General features: G+C 37.8%; 1 protein-coding gene across 2 annotated transcripts in view; it reads right to left on the bottom strand.

Annotated features, from left to right (window-relative positions):
- Positions 1-8,741: 8,741 nt before the first annotated feature.
- The window catches only part of LOC130103880 (protein jagged-1b), a 63,347-nt gene continuing 54,652 nt past the window's right edge, over positions 8,742-17,436 (bottom strand). Inside the window, exons 9-14 of one of the 2 annotated variants that reach the window (XM_056270223.1) lie at positions 15,101-15,211; positions 12,656-12,769; positions 12,356-12,402; positions 12,088-12,255; positions 9,628-9,778; positions 8,742-9,550 (exon numbers count right to left, since the gene is read on the bottom strand). In XM_056270223.1, the coding sequence (XP_056126198.1) occupies positions 9,120-9,550; positions 9,628-9,778; positions 12,088-12,255; positions 12,356-12,402; positions 12,656-12,769; positions 15,101-15,211 (1,022 nt within the window). In that variant the 3' untranslated portion in view covers positions 8,742-9,119. Of the gene's footprint in view, positions 9,551-9,627; positions 9,779-12,087; positions 12,256-12,355; positions 12,403-12,655; positions 12,770-15,100; positions 15,215-17,436 lie in introns of both variants that reach the window. The other variant, XM_056270222.1, reaches the window with a different exon arrangement.

The following is a 17,436-nucleotide window of genomic DNA, read 5'->3' as shown; positions in this document are numbered from 1 at the left end:
CACTGCAGGTTTTTTTTTTTTTATCATCTGCCGCTTTAAACGCTCAAGCTCTGTTTTTACCATTCATGTTTTCAGAAAAAAAAAAGATTCCTTTAAAGTGGTTCCAACAATACGGTTCCTCTGAGCAATTATCATTATAGTTATGGTGTGGAGAGCCTCAACGTCTCCTTCAGAAGCTACACTAAGCAAAACCCTTCAGGCTTTTATCTTTCATTATGTAGGCCATACAGAGAAATTCATAAGAAATATTTTGATATTATACCCAACTTATTTGTAATGCTATGTGATTATGTGGTATATGTGAGCCTTCAGAACATATTAAACTTGAAGTTTCATGCCATGACAAACGTGGTTGTCTGGGAACTGTGATGTTCGTTTTTGGAGGTTGAAATACCTCAGGCATCCACCAGATGTCACTGTATGACTGAAACACAGACTCCTCACGGACAGAAGCTGCACCTTCACGGGTTTAGCTTTAGCTGTTGCATCCAGGCCCGCCGACAGGGGGGGACAAACGGGTCTGTTGTCCCGGGCCCAGGGTAGGGAGGGGGGCCCAGGGTAGGGAGGGGGGCCCAGAACTGGGCCCTCATTAAATGATGGAATAATTGTAAAAAAAAAAAAAAGGCATATTTGTTGAAAAAAAATCTAATATTTGAGTTACATAAAAGCTTTTTATTCGTTTTCTTCCTAATTGTCCTTGAAATAGTGGTCAAGACCCCCCCCCCCCCCCCCCCCCCCAAACAAAAATGGTTTGGCCACTGATCGAAATATGATGTTGTCATTTGATTTGAAGTTCAGTAGGCTAACGTTACGCTCAAAATGTCCGGTCAACACAAGTCCGGTGCTCAGAAAAGAAAAGAGAAGAAGAAAATAGAGGCCTTCGAGATGCCCTAAACAAATATTTTTAAAAAGGTGGTGACGGTGAAGCTGGAACTAACGTTAGTAAAGTCAACGTAGAGCAAGGTAAGAAACAGCGCAGCCAGCGTTTATGAGTGTTGTCAAAGACCCGGCACTTCGGTACCAAGTCGGTACAAATTTCTTTTTAAACGTCACGCCACGGTACCAGGTTTTCTCAAACCCGGGATGCGCGTGCATGCCCAAAGCGCGTGCAGTTGCGTCCTCTTCATAAAAGCGCTGAGACATGGCGACCGGCGGTGCTGCTGCTGTGGTGGCTGTATGCTGTAAATCCACTTGTTGATAAGAAAGGAGGAAAGAGCCACATATGGAAATATTTTGGATATTAGCTCATAATAGCGACGCGGCGCGCTCGTTTTTACAGGCGCGCCTAAGTTTATTGTTGCATAGCAACGACAGACGCCACGGGAGAGCAAACGCTTGTGGAAAGGAGAAAGCGGTGCGAACTGCGCTCTCCATGATGACGAGGAAGTATTAGCAAAGAATTCATTGATTTCTAGCCCTTGGATTAGCTTTACTACTATTTATGGAGATGAGAAATAAAAAGCCGGCTGAAATGCATCACTGTCATCATCGGTGAACAGATAATGGGTCAGATCCGAGTCTATTTTTTCTGCGCTGCTCATGCTTAAAAGTGAAAGCACACTTTTGATGGACAAAAAAGAAATATGATTTCACACAAAAAGTGCCCAAAATGCACAGATTATGCATGTCTAGTGTGTTTTAACAAGAACTGCAGTAGGCTATGTCAGAAAAGAAAATGAAGACATTTATAGAAAATGTACCCATTTAAACGTGTTTTTATTATTCATTGTGGGTAAAAGTATATGGTGTTTTATAAAAATAAAAAAAATCGTGGGGGGGCCCCATCTAAGATTATCTTGTCCCGGGCCCAGGCAAGACTGTCAGCTGGCCTGGTTGCATCCATAGAAAGGTTACATCACATCCGGCTTTGAACGACACAGTTTTAAAGTCATCATGAAATCAGAATTGACCCTCTTAATGTTTTAATGCGTTTTCCTGGTCTTATTGTCAATTATTCAACAGAAAAATGTGCTCTGAGGACACTTTCAGCTGACATCAACCTCTTCTTTTCCTCACATATTTTAACTTTAAACGATTCAATCAATTAACGATGGATGGTTTTACTTAAAAATACGTCACAGTATTATGGGAAAGTATATTTGTGTAATTTAACATTTAACTATTGCAGGTTTGCAGAATATTCTGAGCATTTGCATAATATTCCTTGCATTTCACTGTTTTAATTCATTTTGAGGAATATTGAATTGTGTTTGTGTAAGTGAGACGAGTAAATGCATGTTCACATTTAGTCTAGATCTACAATAATCATGATGTTCACAGTTCACACACAACGTCTCTGCTCTTACTCCTGATTTCTCTGGGACAGGAGAGCTGTCAGTCAAAACATGGGGAAACAGCGTATTACTTTTCAACTGATGCGTTACTTTAGTTACTTGACAAAAGTAACCTGATTACGTAACTCGTATTACCCCCGACTCTGATAGCCACTGCCATATAGTAGCCTACCTTCCCAGAACCTTACATTCTGTGGGCCATTGGTTTTGAAGCGTCTGTGTTGAGTGTTGCATTGTTACATAGAAAACAATGGATTTGAGTTTTAAGATGTGGTGCTTGTCGTACAGCGCAACCCACTTTACGCTTCGTTGATGTTGCCTGGCATGGTTAAACTCGCATTTGGCTGGTTGGTGTATCTAAATTTCAAACTGAAACCTATCCAGCATTTGTAAATGTGACTGGCCACATCATTGTCTCTCTAACCGAACACCTCACTGTCATTGTGACTTCACACTGTTAAAGACAATTGACAGCTAAGACAGGAAAAAGACTAATTGAGATGCTGACCTGCTGGTCTTGAGCACAATGCTGTGAATGAGAGGAGGGTTGTGTATCCTGAGACCCAGCAGGTGTGAGGGAGGAGGTCCCGATTTCATCACTGTCAGTGTGTGTGTGTGACACGGCTCATTTATGTGTTTTAAGAGGACTGAACTTCCTACATTTCCTCTCGGACGGGTGGGAACAGGAAGGCAAGAGTTATATCCGCCCATTCCCTCTCTGTAAGAGGTCAAAGTTCACATTTGTCATAAGGCACTCTCACTTTTTGCTGACCTCTGACTCACTTTCCCTATAATGCACATCAGTTCGCACTTTATATTTCTATCATCGTTCTAGATGAGGAGTGATGTATGTTAGTGAATCACTATTTTGGACCGATTTGTAAAACATTTGTAGTTACGTTCGTACTGAGAGTTAGGTTGATTTTGTGAAATATAATAATAGGGATGACCAACATGTTGCTTGCTACTAAAATGAAATGTATAATCAGTGGTTTAAAGTATATAAAAGTACAAGTACATAAAAGTACAAGTACGTCATCATGATTTAAATCTGTCATTGATTTAATAACTAGTGCACTGTCCGTGCAAAATCCGTTTTTGTGTGTTTTTAGTAATTGTTGGTTTGGTAGGCTATGTTTGAGTTGCTTAGCCTAGGCTACTATTACTCAGGAGCCTAAACTCTGAGAAAACGATAATAAGTGCACCAGAATAAAATATAATATTCAGAATTAAACAGTGTAGCTGACTTTCAGATTCAGTTATTAGTACATTTTTAAAAAGCAATCGATACTTTTTAATACAATGTAATCGATACTTTATTATAATGTAACTATACATAGTTTAAAAACTTGAATAGAACTATTAAAAAGTGAATGATTCACTTTTTAAAAAGTGAATCGATTCTTTTTCAAAAAGAATAGATTCACTTTAAAAAGTAGCAATTCATTTTTGAAAAAGTATTGCTACTTTTTCAAGTGAATCTATTCTTTTTCAAAAAAGAATCGCTACTTTTTAAAAAGTGAATCACTACTTTTTCATAGTTCTATACATAGTTTTTAAACTATGTATAGTTACATTATAATAAACGTATGATTACATTGTATTAAATGTATAATTGCATTATAATAAATGTATAATAAGACTGTAAGAAATGTATAATTAAATTTTTTTCTCTACGTTTTCAAAAAGAATCACTACTTTTTTCAAAAAGAATGTAACAAAATAATAATGTAACAAATGTATAATAATAATAATGTAACAAATGTATAACACTGTAATGTATAATTACGTTGTTATAAACATAAAATTACATTGTAATAAATGTATAATAAAACTGTAATAAATGTATAATTACATTGTAATAAATGTATAATAAGACTAACAAATGTATAATTACACTGTAACAAATGTATAATTAAATTTTTTTACACTATTCAAAAAGAATCGCTACTTTTTCAATAAGAATAATGTAACAAAATAATGTAAGAAATGTATAATAATAATAATGTAACAAATGTATAATAACACTGTAATAAATGTATAATTACATTGTAATAAACGTATAATTACTTTGTAATAAATGTATAAGACTTAAAAATGTATAATTACATTTTTTACACTACATTTTTAAAAAGAATCGCTACTTTTTTCAAAAAGAATGTAACAAAATAATTTAACAAATGTACAATAATAATAATGTAGCAAATGTATAATAACACTGTAATAAATTTATAATTACATTGTAATAAACGTATAATAACACTGTTATCTATAATTACATTGTATAAAATGTATAATAACACTGTAATAAATGTATAATTACATTGTGATAAACGTATAATTACGTTGTAATACATGTATAAAAACCACCTTGAAAAGAATCGCTATCGCTACTTTTTTTACTTCAGAAGTGAACAGTGTAGCTGACAGAATGTTTATTTTTAAACCACAACTTCAATGTCTGCTTCTTTTACAGATATATTTAACGATATCTTTTGCATTTATAATCAAAACAGCGTCAAACTCGGCACTGCACTTACTCGTGCCCGTAGCAAGACACCTGTCAAGTTTGAAATCCATCTGCCTAACGGTTCGAGAGATATGCGATTAACAGACAGACAGACGTTCCTGTAATTTATAGATAGAAAGATAGATAGATAGATAGATAAGAATAATAAATAAATGTGTATCCTGTGATGAACAAGCCAATCAATCATGCTCCCATACGTTTATCTTTCCTTAAACAGCCAATTAATTTCTTTAAAGAATAGTTAACCAAAAAATTAATAAACAAATTTCCTTTATTTTCCCACGTCATTGTCATTCCAAACCTGCATGACTTCAGTGGATCTCAAAAGGAGAAGTTCTAAGAATGTTCATGATTTTATTCATGATGCTGATATGCTTTGATTCATGCTGTGCTGCTTTTTTGGCCAATTTTGGAATTTTCATAATTGTCAGCATCATTAAAATTCCAAAATTGGCCAGAAAAGCAGCGCAGCTTGAATCAAAGCATATCAGCATGAAAGCAGTCCATTCAAGTCATGTGCTGTATTCCAAGTCTTCTGAAGATCTCCATTGACTTCTGTTGTATACGCAGGAGATGTGTTTGTATAATAACCATCATTTGTAGATTAATGAACTCGAGTTAAGGGTGAAAACGGTTCATAATCCATTCTTGATTATCAGTCTAAAAATCACTATATTCAACTCTAAAAATCATCTGCTAAAAAATAAACAGGAGGATCCAGAATCTGCTGTGTCCTATAGTCTTACATAGTCAGAACAATGAGAAATAAGTGGTTTTAACAGGTTTCTTTACAGAGGCTTTCACTTTAGAGTGCTTAAAAAATGCAGTATTTAATGCAATTACATCAGAAGTAACTGTAATTAACTTACAGAAATCCATTACTTTACTTTTTAAGGGAAAAGTAATTCAATTACACTAATTACTTAGTAATGCATTACACCCAACACTGATTTTAACTTGTAAATATTGTCCTTTTTATAGCTCTTTGTAAAATTCTGCATGAGGAGCACATTTGAGTGATGAAGGATCTGTGAATCGAAAATGAATCAAACTCACTAACGCTGAGTAGCTGTAAAATAAACACAAACTGAAATGATTTAGGTGGTCATACGTCTTTGCGAACATGCTGTTATATTATTTATGCTAGTGAACATGAAAGTCAACACTGACACGTACAGTAAAATTGCTGTAAGGAGCAGGACGCTCTGTGAACAAATGTCCTTTTATTCACTTCACACAGCTCACCAAATGGCAATTAGACAGTAAGGAAGAGTCAGTAATACAGAACAATATTACCGAACACACACACACACACCCTGATATACCAAATGTGCTGCAATACCGCTAATGCAATGCACACAAACACGTGCTTTGATTGATAAATGCACTTTAATTACAATTCCATCTTGCAAATACCAGCTGAGTGGAACGAGTGAAAACAGGAAATTAAAATGGCCACATTTTGAAAGGAGTCAGCGTACAAAAATGGCAAAATTTTATATGTACAAAATATGTACAATGGCGGTATATACATCCAAGTATTATAAAAAAAATCATACATCTTGTACATCTCCAACATGACAGGCAATAATTAACAAGATTTTTAAAGACCCACTCCGATGAAAATAATGTTTTTCTAGGTGTTAACATGTTCTTGTGGCATTTTTCTGATGTTAGAGGACATATCTTGAGAGAAATCAGCTCAAAGTTGTATTTCTGAGTATTTCTACATTCAAAAGGCTGTGAATCAGTAGCAGACGCTAAAATGCCGGCTAAAATAGACTGGAGTTGTGACGTAGTAACTCCACTGGGCGTCTCCACACGCGACGTCTTGGAGTGAAATAATGATCGGTGATCGGTGATAACTTTGATTAACTTCGGATAATAATAATTAACGTGTATATAATACTGTTGCCCCACCGGTATTGGGGGTGTAAGCTAGCGGGAGAGACAGAGCTCTCAGCAACGGGCAGGGGGAGGGGCGTCTCCGTGCCAACGGCTCCGCCCACAACGCAGAGGCGAATTGCTAATGAGCAACTGCCGCTCTGCTGAAGCGAATTCCCAGAAAACGGCACAGGTTTTGTGATTTTGGCTAAAAATGGCATAATCATAATTTAAAGACCACTGGGAATGTTTAAAAATAGCTCAAAATATGATCGGAGTGGGACTTTAAGGATGTCACCTGGCACTTTTTCAGTCGGTGCTGCTATTTTCTCCATAATTCCTTTAAATGTCAATCATGGACACAAATATACTGTTTTACGCAAGTATCAAAAAGTCAGTGGCCTCATTTATACAATGTTGCGTAGAAACTCTCAAATATGCCTACGTGTGATTCATCCGTACGCCTTTCTGTCCAGAAATTTATGTTTGTGAAATTTAGAAATCGCAAGTGATCTTGAAATTGTGTGCAGCCGAATGGTTTCAGATCTCCACCTTGTAAACGCATAATTCATGTTATTAGCATATAAAAAAGAGCACCAGTCAATGTCCAAATGCTGTACTTGAGAATAGAGAGCGGCAAGAATTGCTTAGATTTCCAAATAAAATCTAAATGGGAAAAGTGTGTAGACTTGATTAGACCGTGACCTGGCGCTGAGTACTTTTCCACGGCAAAGACCGCTTTTATAAATATGAAAGTTGGCGTGGATTTTAGAGTATGCAAACTCTATGGTCAAATCTGTTCGTACGCATGTTTTATAAATGAGGCCCAGGGAGTTGTGATGATGTGCATGGCTTTGTGGGAATTTATGGTGAATCGTTCACAAACACAGTCATACATATACAACTTACACGCTCACAAACACACACTTACAATCCAACAAATGTGTACAAATATATAGGGCACAAGTGTAAACACAATAAAACACACTTAAATATCCAGGATTCAAAGAAGCTGAAATACTGGACTTTAAAAACACTTCTTGCTCTTTCTTCCAAACTCATTTCTGACCTGACAGGGTCCAAAATTGACTCTCGCCAAGCATGAAATGTGCATAAAAATGGCTTTATGATAACTAAAATGGATTTACTCACCAGTTGGCTGGTAACTTTATCAGGAACTGTAAAATTGATGGTTTAAAGCGATTAGTAAGAACGGAAATCTGATCCTCGCTGATGTAAATGACATGACCGATACAGAATTTTATGATGTCATATTGTACGTGTTATAATATTCCTCACAATTTTGTAGCAGCGCAGTTTCATGGTCTCATCTGATTTATCATCTCAATTATCAATGAAAGAAATGTATTCATTTGTTACAGTTTCATGAAATATTTATGGCTGTTAAATGTTCTTAAAGGCACACTATGTAAGTTTTCGCCACTAGAGGTCGTTTATTCAGAACAAAGGCGTAGCTTGATGACACCTTGATTTCGCAGAATCATGGGAGTTGTAGTCTTCACCTCTACAGCCGGTGGAGAATACGATGGACTCAGGCAGAAATCACATTTCATGGAGGACCAGTAATGTATTAAAGATTTATTAACGTTACGAAAGCTGTCGAGGCCGCTGGAGCGACTGCTAATGAGAGACGAGCTTTTATTGCGCCGCTTCTGATTCTTCCGGTCATGCGTATGTGAATGAATGAATGAGGCATTTATGAAGCTCTTTCATATGTACTACTGTACACCCAAATCGCTTTACAGTTGTATCAGGGAATCTCTGTGTGGGGTAACGCAGCGCTGTTTTATCATATTAGATACATTTGAGTGTGTTGAAAGTTGTTATAATGCTATAACTGCTACTATATGAGACACTTGTTGCTCACTGCGGTAAGCAAGATCAATGTTAGGCATGGTACTCGCGGTATATCAAGAAAACAAGATTTAAACAAAAAGACTAACTGTGTTGAGCTGTATAACAATTATTCGTTTTCTGTCTGTGAAATCGGAAATCGAGGGTAACGCGGGTATGATGTCATCGATAGGCGACTGTTTAAAAACTGCTCATTTCTCTGAATGTAAACATTCTTAGAAACATTTGGGATAATGTAAGTACACAAATCAACAAAATATATAACATTGTTCTATTGATTATTGGATATTTGAATCCAGAAATCTTACATAGTGTGCCTTTAATTCAACGATCATTGGCAAGGCAGCAAATACAAATTTTGGACTCTGTCTGTCAATAGAGTTTCTTCAGTTGAGCGTGCCAATAATATCCTTCCCAGTTTGAACCCTCTCAGATCTCTATAACGCAAAGCTCAGAGGTCAAGGTTCATCAGCAGAGGTTGATTAAGAGACCACAGCAGAAGTCATTTATTCCCCCAGAGGTCACAGTGCAGTCAGTCACACCTCCAGGTCCTGGTTTTCTGCATAGTGGAAGCGGTTGAGTTTCTCGCGCTGGCGGTTGCAGATGTCCATCTTGGGTCCGAGTGCTGGTTTGAGAGCCGGAGAGGGTGCAGGTGAGGGAGGAAGAGTGAGCTCGATCTCTTCGCTGCAGAGCACTGGCGTGGGCACCGAGGTGGGCACTGTTTGGGCAGGAGGCAGCAGAGCCACGCTGTGGTCCAGGTTACGGATGAGAGTGCAGAGCCGCTGGTTGTTAATGGCGTTGTCTTCGGGCGCTGAGGTGCGCAGCTGCTCTTTGGTTCGATGGCGGTGGTGCAGACGGGACAGTAGTAATGCACACACAGAGCAGCTGCCCGACACAAGCAGGGCAAACACACCCACCAACACCATATAAAGACTGAACCCGCTCACCCCTGGGTCTGACACGGCTCCTGAACAGCAAGAAAGATCATTTCAACATCGTTTCACATGTAAACAACTGTTTTATGTGACTGTTTATCCCTCTAACCTTGGCAATGGGGTTCATGACATGGATCCTTCAGGCTCAGGCAGTCGTTTCCAAAGTAACCCTCAGGACAGGCACACTTGTAGCCTCCTCCTGTACTGTGGCATGGCGCCCCCTTCGGGCAGGGGTTGGGATTACAGAGATCCAGTTCCGCCTAAAATACAGTCACAACTTTACAAACTAGATTTGCATTTTCAGCCTATGTAGGTGGTTAAATAGGAGGTCAAAATAGTTGCAAGAAAGAAAGATATCATTTATTATGTATGCAAGAAAGAAGATACATCACAATTGAGCATGCAAATATACAGTGGTATCATCTCTGCCAGTCCCATTTTGAATATATCAAACATTCAAAAAGTATATGATGACTTGGATTCCTTTTTTTGCTTCAGACTACGGTCAGATGCAGTTGGAACTTGGAGGATATCAAATATGATATTTTGAGCTGATTTTAGAGCTGATTTTGTGTTCATTTGTCGTGTCTCAAGGCTAATATTTATGTGTGAATACTCAGTCAGATCCTGTCATTTAAGCATTTTTAAAAATATATATTGCCAGTCAGCGCCAGCATTTAAAAAAAAATAAAAAAATGTATCATTTTCACAAAAGTTTCATGGACCCCAGAAAATTTTGTTGTATGAATATCTGAACATAAAACTATATAAAAAGAAAGAACAGAGCCTGTGCTTTTTATTCTAGCTTCATGCATTCTTTTATCAACACTTGAATGTGGGTAAGTAAGAATGTGAATGTGGGTAACATTTTGAACAAAAAGCTGAGAAAATCACATTTTTGTCAAAGACGAGTCTGGATGGGATTCAGGACGACGATCAAAACACAGATGGAGAAGATCGAGTCCATCAACACACTCAAAGCTTCAAAGTCCTGGGTCGACATTTCATTCAGTTACATTAGGCAGTTTTGATTTATATGTTTGATGATTTTGCGTTATTTTACATGTGCGTCAGCAATGCTTTTATCGCTTGTTTCTGCTTCTTCTTCACCTGTGTTTTGATCAGGAGATTCGTGACTCTTTCAGAAGATCTGTAACAGCGCCCACTACCGATTAATAGTGAAAACACGGAATGCCGGAAAAAAATTCGTTGAAAGAGTTAATGGAAATTGGTTACAGAGAAACATTGGTTACAAGTGTATGATGCCTATTTTTTAAAAATCTTTTCAGATTCAGAGAATTTAACACTTTAATCTTAAATCTCTATATTTAGAAGAAAATTTACCAAAAAAAATTAAAGCGTCAAAAAATGACACAAAAGTACCATAAGTCAGTCATATTTTGTCTCATTCAATATGCAAATATGTCACAATACTGAAGTAAAGTCAGTCGAAACTTCTGGTTCACACAGACTTGAAGTAAGTGTTTCCCAACCCTGTTTCCCAACCCACTCAACATTGCACATTTTGGATGTGTACTTTATCTGACCCATCTATCTCTGGGACTCAAATCTCTACTAATGATCTGATGAGCTGAATCATGTACGTTTGATTTGGAAGAGTTTGAAAATGTGTAGTGTTGGTGTGCCTCCAGGAACAGGGTTGAGAAACACTGCTGATTCGAGCTGAATGAACCTCAGAAACTAAGACTTGTGGGTAACACTTTACCTGAAGGGGTGTGCATAAGACTGACATGACACTTTCATAATCATGACATGACACACGTCATGGATATGAAGGAGGTTTTATGCATGTTTACGACAACTGTCATTAAGTGTCATTCGCTCAATTATGACATTTTTAATGCAAATATGACATTGTTTGAGATGTCTTTGTTATGACAACTTGACATAAACCAATACATCATAACCTGTCAGTGTCTTGGTCATGACAACTTGACATTACCAAGACAACATAAATAAATTGTCATAAATATGTCATAAACATGACATAGCAGATTAATGATCAAACTTAAGAAACCACTTAGCTTTATGGGTTAACATTACATTAAACTGTCATGTGGTTGGTTTTGACATTGGCTGTCATGAGGCCATTATAACTGTGTCATGAATATTTTTCTTGACCTCAACTACAGTGGTACACATTGAATTTGTCATTAAAATGTTATAATGGCCTCATGACAGCCAATGTCAAAACCAACCACATGACAGTTTAATGTAATGTTAACCCATAAAGCTAAGTGGTTTCTTAAGTTTGATAATTAATCTCCTATGTCATGTTTATGACATATTTATGACAATTTATGTTGTCTTGGTTTATGTCAAGTTGTCATGACAAAGACATCTTAGACATTATTTGCATTAAAAATGTCATCATTGAGCGAATGACACTTAATGACAGTTGTCATAAACATGCATAAACCCATATACATGACATGTGTCATGTCATGATTATGAAGGTGTCGTGTCATTCTTATGCACACCCCTTCAAGTAAAGTGTTACCGACTTGTGGGCACTGTTATAATAAACCAAAGCGTAATAATCTCTGACCTCACAGTAGGAGCCAGTGTATCCCAGCGGGCAACTGCACAACATGCCTCTGCCATCCTGACGCTCGACACACTGCCCTCCATTTACACAAGGATTGCTGTCACAGGCGTTTACTGCTGTCTGGCACAGTTTCCCAGAGAATCCCGGCAAACACACACACTGGGAGTCCTGCACATGTCACACGAGGAGAAGTGGTTAAAAGTCAAAGTAACTTCACATCCTCAAGGTCAAGGAGCAAGTAAGATTATCGCGGTGAATCGGTTCTTACCTTACAGTGTCCTCCATTCAGACACAAGCCCTGGCAGCTACTGTTCCCTGTTGAATAGATGACATTTCAAAAAATCAATAGCCAACCAAGTGGAAACCCACAGAACACTGGGTTTCATTGAAGAAAGTGACTAGCTAACTACATTCATCAATGACAGTGCGAGCGGACCATGGTAGGACAAGCTCACAGTGAGTTCACCCTGAAGTCATTTCCCACCAGCACTGAAACTGTCGTGTTTGATTTAAAACTCAATCATACAGTGTTTTTGCTGGTTCTGTGAAAACCACATCTAATACTCACGGATGTCACAGTTTGCTCCTGACCAACCGGGAAGGCAGTCACACAAATATCCTCCAATCAGATTACGGCAGGAGCGAGCATTGACACACACGCCAGTCTCACATTCATTAGTGTCTAAGGAAGAGGAACGAAACACAGTGATGAAGTGAGGCTATATTTAGCATACCACCATACTACTATTTCTGCAGTATATAGTGTGTATAATTGGCGAACTTTACATATGCAATATCCAGATGACCTTCTATATTTGCCAAAATGTGCAACATACAGCATAACATAACGAGCTGGGTTGTGTATCCCACAACTTGACCTCCAATTTCCAGTTTAACTAATGAAGTGAAAGTAATATCCACCACAAATTTTACCATCTTTTTCTAGGGTGCCAATAGACATTTTTATATAGGCTATATAGATTGGAATAAGAAAATGTATTTCCGAGATGACAACTAGATGCCACTCTGTGAATTAACTCTTTCCCCGCCACCGTTTTTTTTTTAAAGTTGCCAGCCAGCGCCTGCATTTCTGATGATTTTCACAGAACTTGCTCATGGCCCGCAGAATATTTTGTTGCATGAATATCTGAACATAAAGAACAGAGACTCTGCTTTTAAACAAACAAACAAAACTATTTTATTCTAGCTTCATGCATACCTTTTTTTATCAACCCTTGTATGTGGGTAAGTTTCATAAAAAAAAGACATTTTGAACAAAAAGCTGAGAAAATTGTGTTTTTTTAAAGACCGTCGCTTATATTTTACAATGCTTTTATCGCTTTTTTTTTTTTTTTGCCTGTGTTTCAATTTGGAGATTCAGTACTCTTTCAGAAGATGCGCCCCTACCGTATAACATTAATAATAATAATAATAGTAATAATACATTTTATTTGTAAGCGCTTTTCTGAATACTTAAAGACACTTTACATAGAATCATAAAAGCAGCAAAAACAACATCAAATAGTAAAAACACTAAAAAAACACACCGGACAAAAACACACCGGACTAAGCTAAACGTTAAATGCAATTAACGTTTGCATTTGACGAAAAAAGAAAAAAAACGTTAAAAACATTGAAAGCCAGAAAATTCCGACAATGGCAGGGAAAGAGTTAAATATGCATATAATAAGGTTTCACATACTATTTAAAACAATTATAGGCAGCTGAGAGTGACTTTATCATGGTTAAAGGATGCTGATTGGTACAAAGTGGAGTTCAATAAATAATTACATGATAATTATAGTTATCAGCAAGTAGTAGTCCATTAGTTAACTGGTGACAACTTGGTTGTCAAACAGCAAAAAATAGCAAAAATCGTTAACTTGCCACATTAACTTTTTCTATTTGAATATATTTTCAAATATAATTCGTTTCTGTAATGCAAAGCTGAATTTTCAGCATCATTACTCCAGTCTTCAGTGTCACATGATCCTTCAGAAATCACTCTAATATGATGATTTGCTGCTCAAGAACCATTCTTGAAAGCAGTTGTGCTGTTTAATATTTTAGTGGAAACCATAATGTTATATAGAGGTTCAAAAACAGCATTTATTTGAAATAGAAATCTTTTGTAACATTATAAATGCCTTTACTGTCACAGAGCATCCTTGCAGAATAAAAGTACTCATTTTCTTACAAAAAAAAAAAATTACTGACCCCAAACTTGCATATTTCTCAGTGTAAAATTTCTCGCTTAAGTTGTTCCTAATAAAATGCTCTAGAAAATATTATTTCTATCCACGGTTGCTGTTTTTGTGCTTATTACAACCCACATCTCGCCTTCAAAGACAGATCTGCTGACGCTGACGGCTGTTTTCTGAGGTGTCACTGTGACACATGAGTGTATTTCACAGAGTGCCAACAGTCCAGAGAGACTGATACTCTCCAGAGAGCCAGAGCTGATCTGGGCCTGAGGGGCAATGGAGTGTGTGAGAGAGACTCCCAGAAGTCAACAGCATCAGCGACACATCCAACCACAGCTCTCTTCATTCAGCAATTAAATATACGGCACACTGTAGCATGAAATTGTCTGATGTGGGTTAACGGATAATGGTCGGCGGAGCAGTGATGCTGATTAATAATTTCAATGTGGTTTGTGCTGATATGGAATTTATAAACACAAGATGTGTGAGCAGAGTTTCCCATCTCTGGATTTGATTGTTATGATTTAGTGGTTTCAAATGGCAAACATGGTGGTGGTCATGGTTTCTGTAATATTTTTTTTTATGGTTTCTTAGATTTAATTCCTCGGTGCATAGCTAGTCCCTGTACCCTGAGAGTGAGGTGAGGAACCGAGCAAAAACAAGAAAGAACAGACGGGTACGGTCTATGACAAGTTTAGGCAGGTAGAGGCAGGTTACGGCAGGTGAGACTGTGGATGGGTATGAGCGTAAGGCCAAGTCAGGCAAGTGTGGACATGTATGGACGGCTCAGGACAGGTTTATATACGTACCGAGCTGGCAGGTTCTGCCGGTCCAGAATGGAGGACATAGACACTGGAAACCTTGCTCCGTCTCTTGACATGTGGCCCCACGACCACAAGGACTGGAGTCACACTGCAACACTGCTGCATGCAAACAGAACATGTTCTCTGTCTCGTCAAGTCCATTCAAGTCTCATCAAGTCATCAAATCCATCCATCCATCATAATGATTTTGAATGCAACTTTCAAATAAAAACATTTATGTCTTTAATTACTTAGTTGCTTGGTTGTTGCAAGGTTTACAAAGTGCTTAAAAGGCTGTGACAGAAACAAGTTCACAGTCTAAATCTAACTTTTGCACCTTCCTCAAATCTCTGGCATTAAACTGAATGTTTTTTTGTCACCATCTCATGTCAACCAAAACTTCCATGACCTTTTCCTGTGTAACACAAAATGATTTAAAAAAAATGTCAATGTCTATCTCATTTCTAGACAACAATTTGGTTTAAAAAAAAGTAATATAATAGATTGTGTCTTAGACCCATGCCTCCTTGCATGCTAAACTGTACCACTAGACTAGCAATTTATACCCTGTAAACCTGTATGAATTTCTTTCTTCTGCTAAACTCAACGGAAGATATTTTAAAGAATGTCTGTAATGAAACAGTTGATGGACCCCATTGACTTCCATAGTATTTTTTTTTTCCTACTATGGTTGTCAATGCGGTCCATCAACTGTTTGGTTACCGACATTCTTCAAAATATCTTCTTTTGTGTTCAGCACGAGGTCCACTTTCCTGCAGAGTTCAGCCAGAGATTTTTGGGAGATACGAGGCTCCGTGACCATTGGAGAAAGCGTAACGGCTAACTTGGATCACGTGTGACTTGATAACCAATCACAACCTTGACGTCATTGAGTTGTGCGACAGTCAATCACTGTTTGCGGATACCATAGAAATGAATGAGAAGTGCTGTAAACTGAAATCTACCTGTCGTGCAAGTGTCCGTGGTTTCTCTGATAAAACAGCATTTTATTTGGTGTAAACTCTAAAGATAGATCAATCCAAAACAAATGTTTAAGAGCAAACATGTTGAAGATTAGCCAATGGGCTGTCGATTCATTAAATAATAAGCTATTTCCTCACAAAAAAAAAAGTTTTTTTTTTCAGTGTAGTGAAGCCTCTCTTCCAATTACATCCATTAAAAAAAAACCGCCTTGTGTCTCTTTCCCTGCAGCGTAAGCCGACGTTATGCTTTTTTCGACTAGGGTTGCAGGCTCGCCTTCAAGTGGCTTTGGTTTAGCTTCAAACCTAATCAAACACACCTGAACAAGCGAATCAAGCTCTTCAGGATTACTAGAAAGGTCTCAATCAGCTCCCTAGTTCAGTAGTCTGGGCACTGATCAGGGAGTCAAACATTTTAAGGGCTGTCTCATGCCCCTTTGACACGAAGGGAAGACACAGATATTTCCCTGCGGTTTGGCCTCTCATTTACACAAAAACCCCGTTTTTATCACAGAAATGTAAATGTGGCCTCAATCTCAAAATCCTTCCAGTGCACCGAAACATTTGATTCTTACTGGCCTAGCATGCATAATACAGCATTTTTTTGTTTTTGCGGATCCGTGTGAACGGGGATCGTTTTGATAACTTTGTTGTCCATAATATGCAAAGATTTTCAAAAACGCAAAGGAAAAACCTTTCCATCTGTAGTGTAAACGTACCCTTAAGCCGAGTTTCAGACTACAGGAGTTTTTCAATCTTAACCGACTGTGAAATCTGGTTGCATAAGGAGAATCTTCACAGATTTTCTTCTTTCAAATCTCAAACCTGCACACATTACAAGATTTGAAAATGGTGTCGCATCACACACTATACAACATATTCTTAAGATTATCATGCCAGATTTAGCACCTCACGTGATTTCACGGGAAAGCGGGTGTAAACAAAATATAATGAGGAGACATTATAAAGGCAGTCGTGTTGTTTCCACATTTTGACCAGCCGTTCCTCAATCCCCGTTGTCCACGTACAGCTGCTTGTTGTTTCACGGTCGCCATTTAAAAAAGTATAGACTTGTAGACTTGTCTCTCATTGGCTATTGTGGAAGTACTGACGTAAATCAACCGATTTAAAATAAATATCAAACTTGTTTCAGGTGTCCCTGATGTGTCCACGATCAGGTTTAAGATTTGATCTGTAAACGCCTCACATTACCATAAAATCTGGGCCGAACAAGGGAACCGGCCAATGCCCTTTTCTCCAAATGTCGGGAGGGATAAACCGGGCATAAATCTGGCCTGGTCTGAAACTCCTGTAGTCTGAGCCCGACTTTCATGTCTTCTAAAAACATAAAGGCATGATGCC

The sequence above is a fragment of the Rhinichthys klamathensis genome, unplaced genomic scaffold (assembly GCF_029890125.1).
Source record: "Rhinichthys klamathensis goyatoka isolate OS25496 unplaced genomic scaffold, OSU_Roscu_1.1 h1tg000299l_1, whole genome shotgun sequence".
Lineage (NCBI taxonomy): Eukaryota > Metazoa > Chordata > Actinopteri > Cypriniformes > Leuciscidae > Rhinichthys > Rhinichthys klamathensis.
This window is presented reverse-complemented; position numbering and strand designations above follow the sequence as displayed.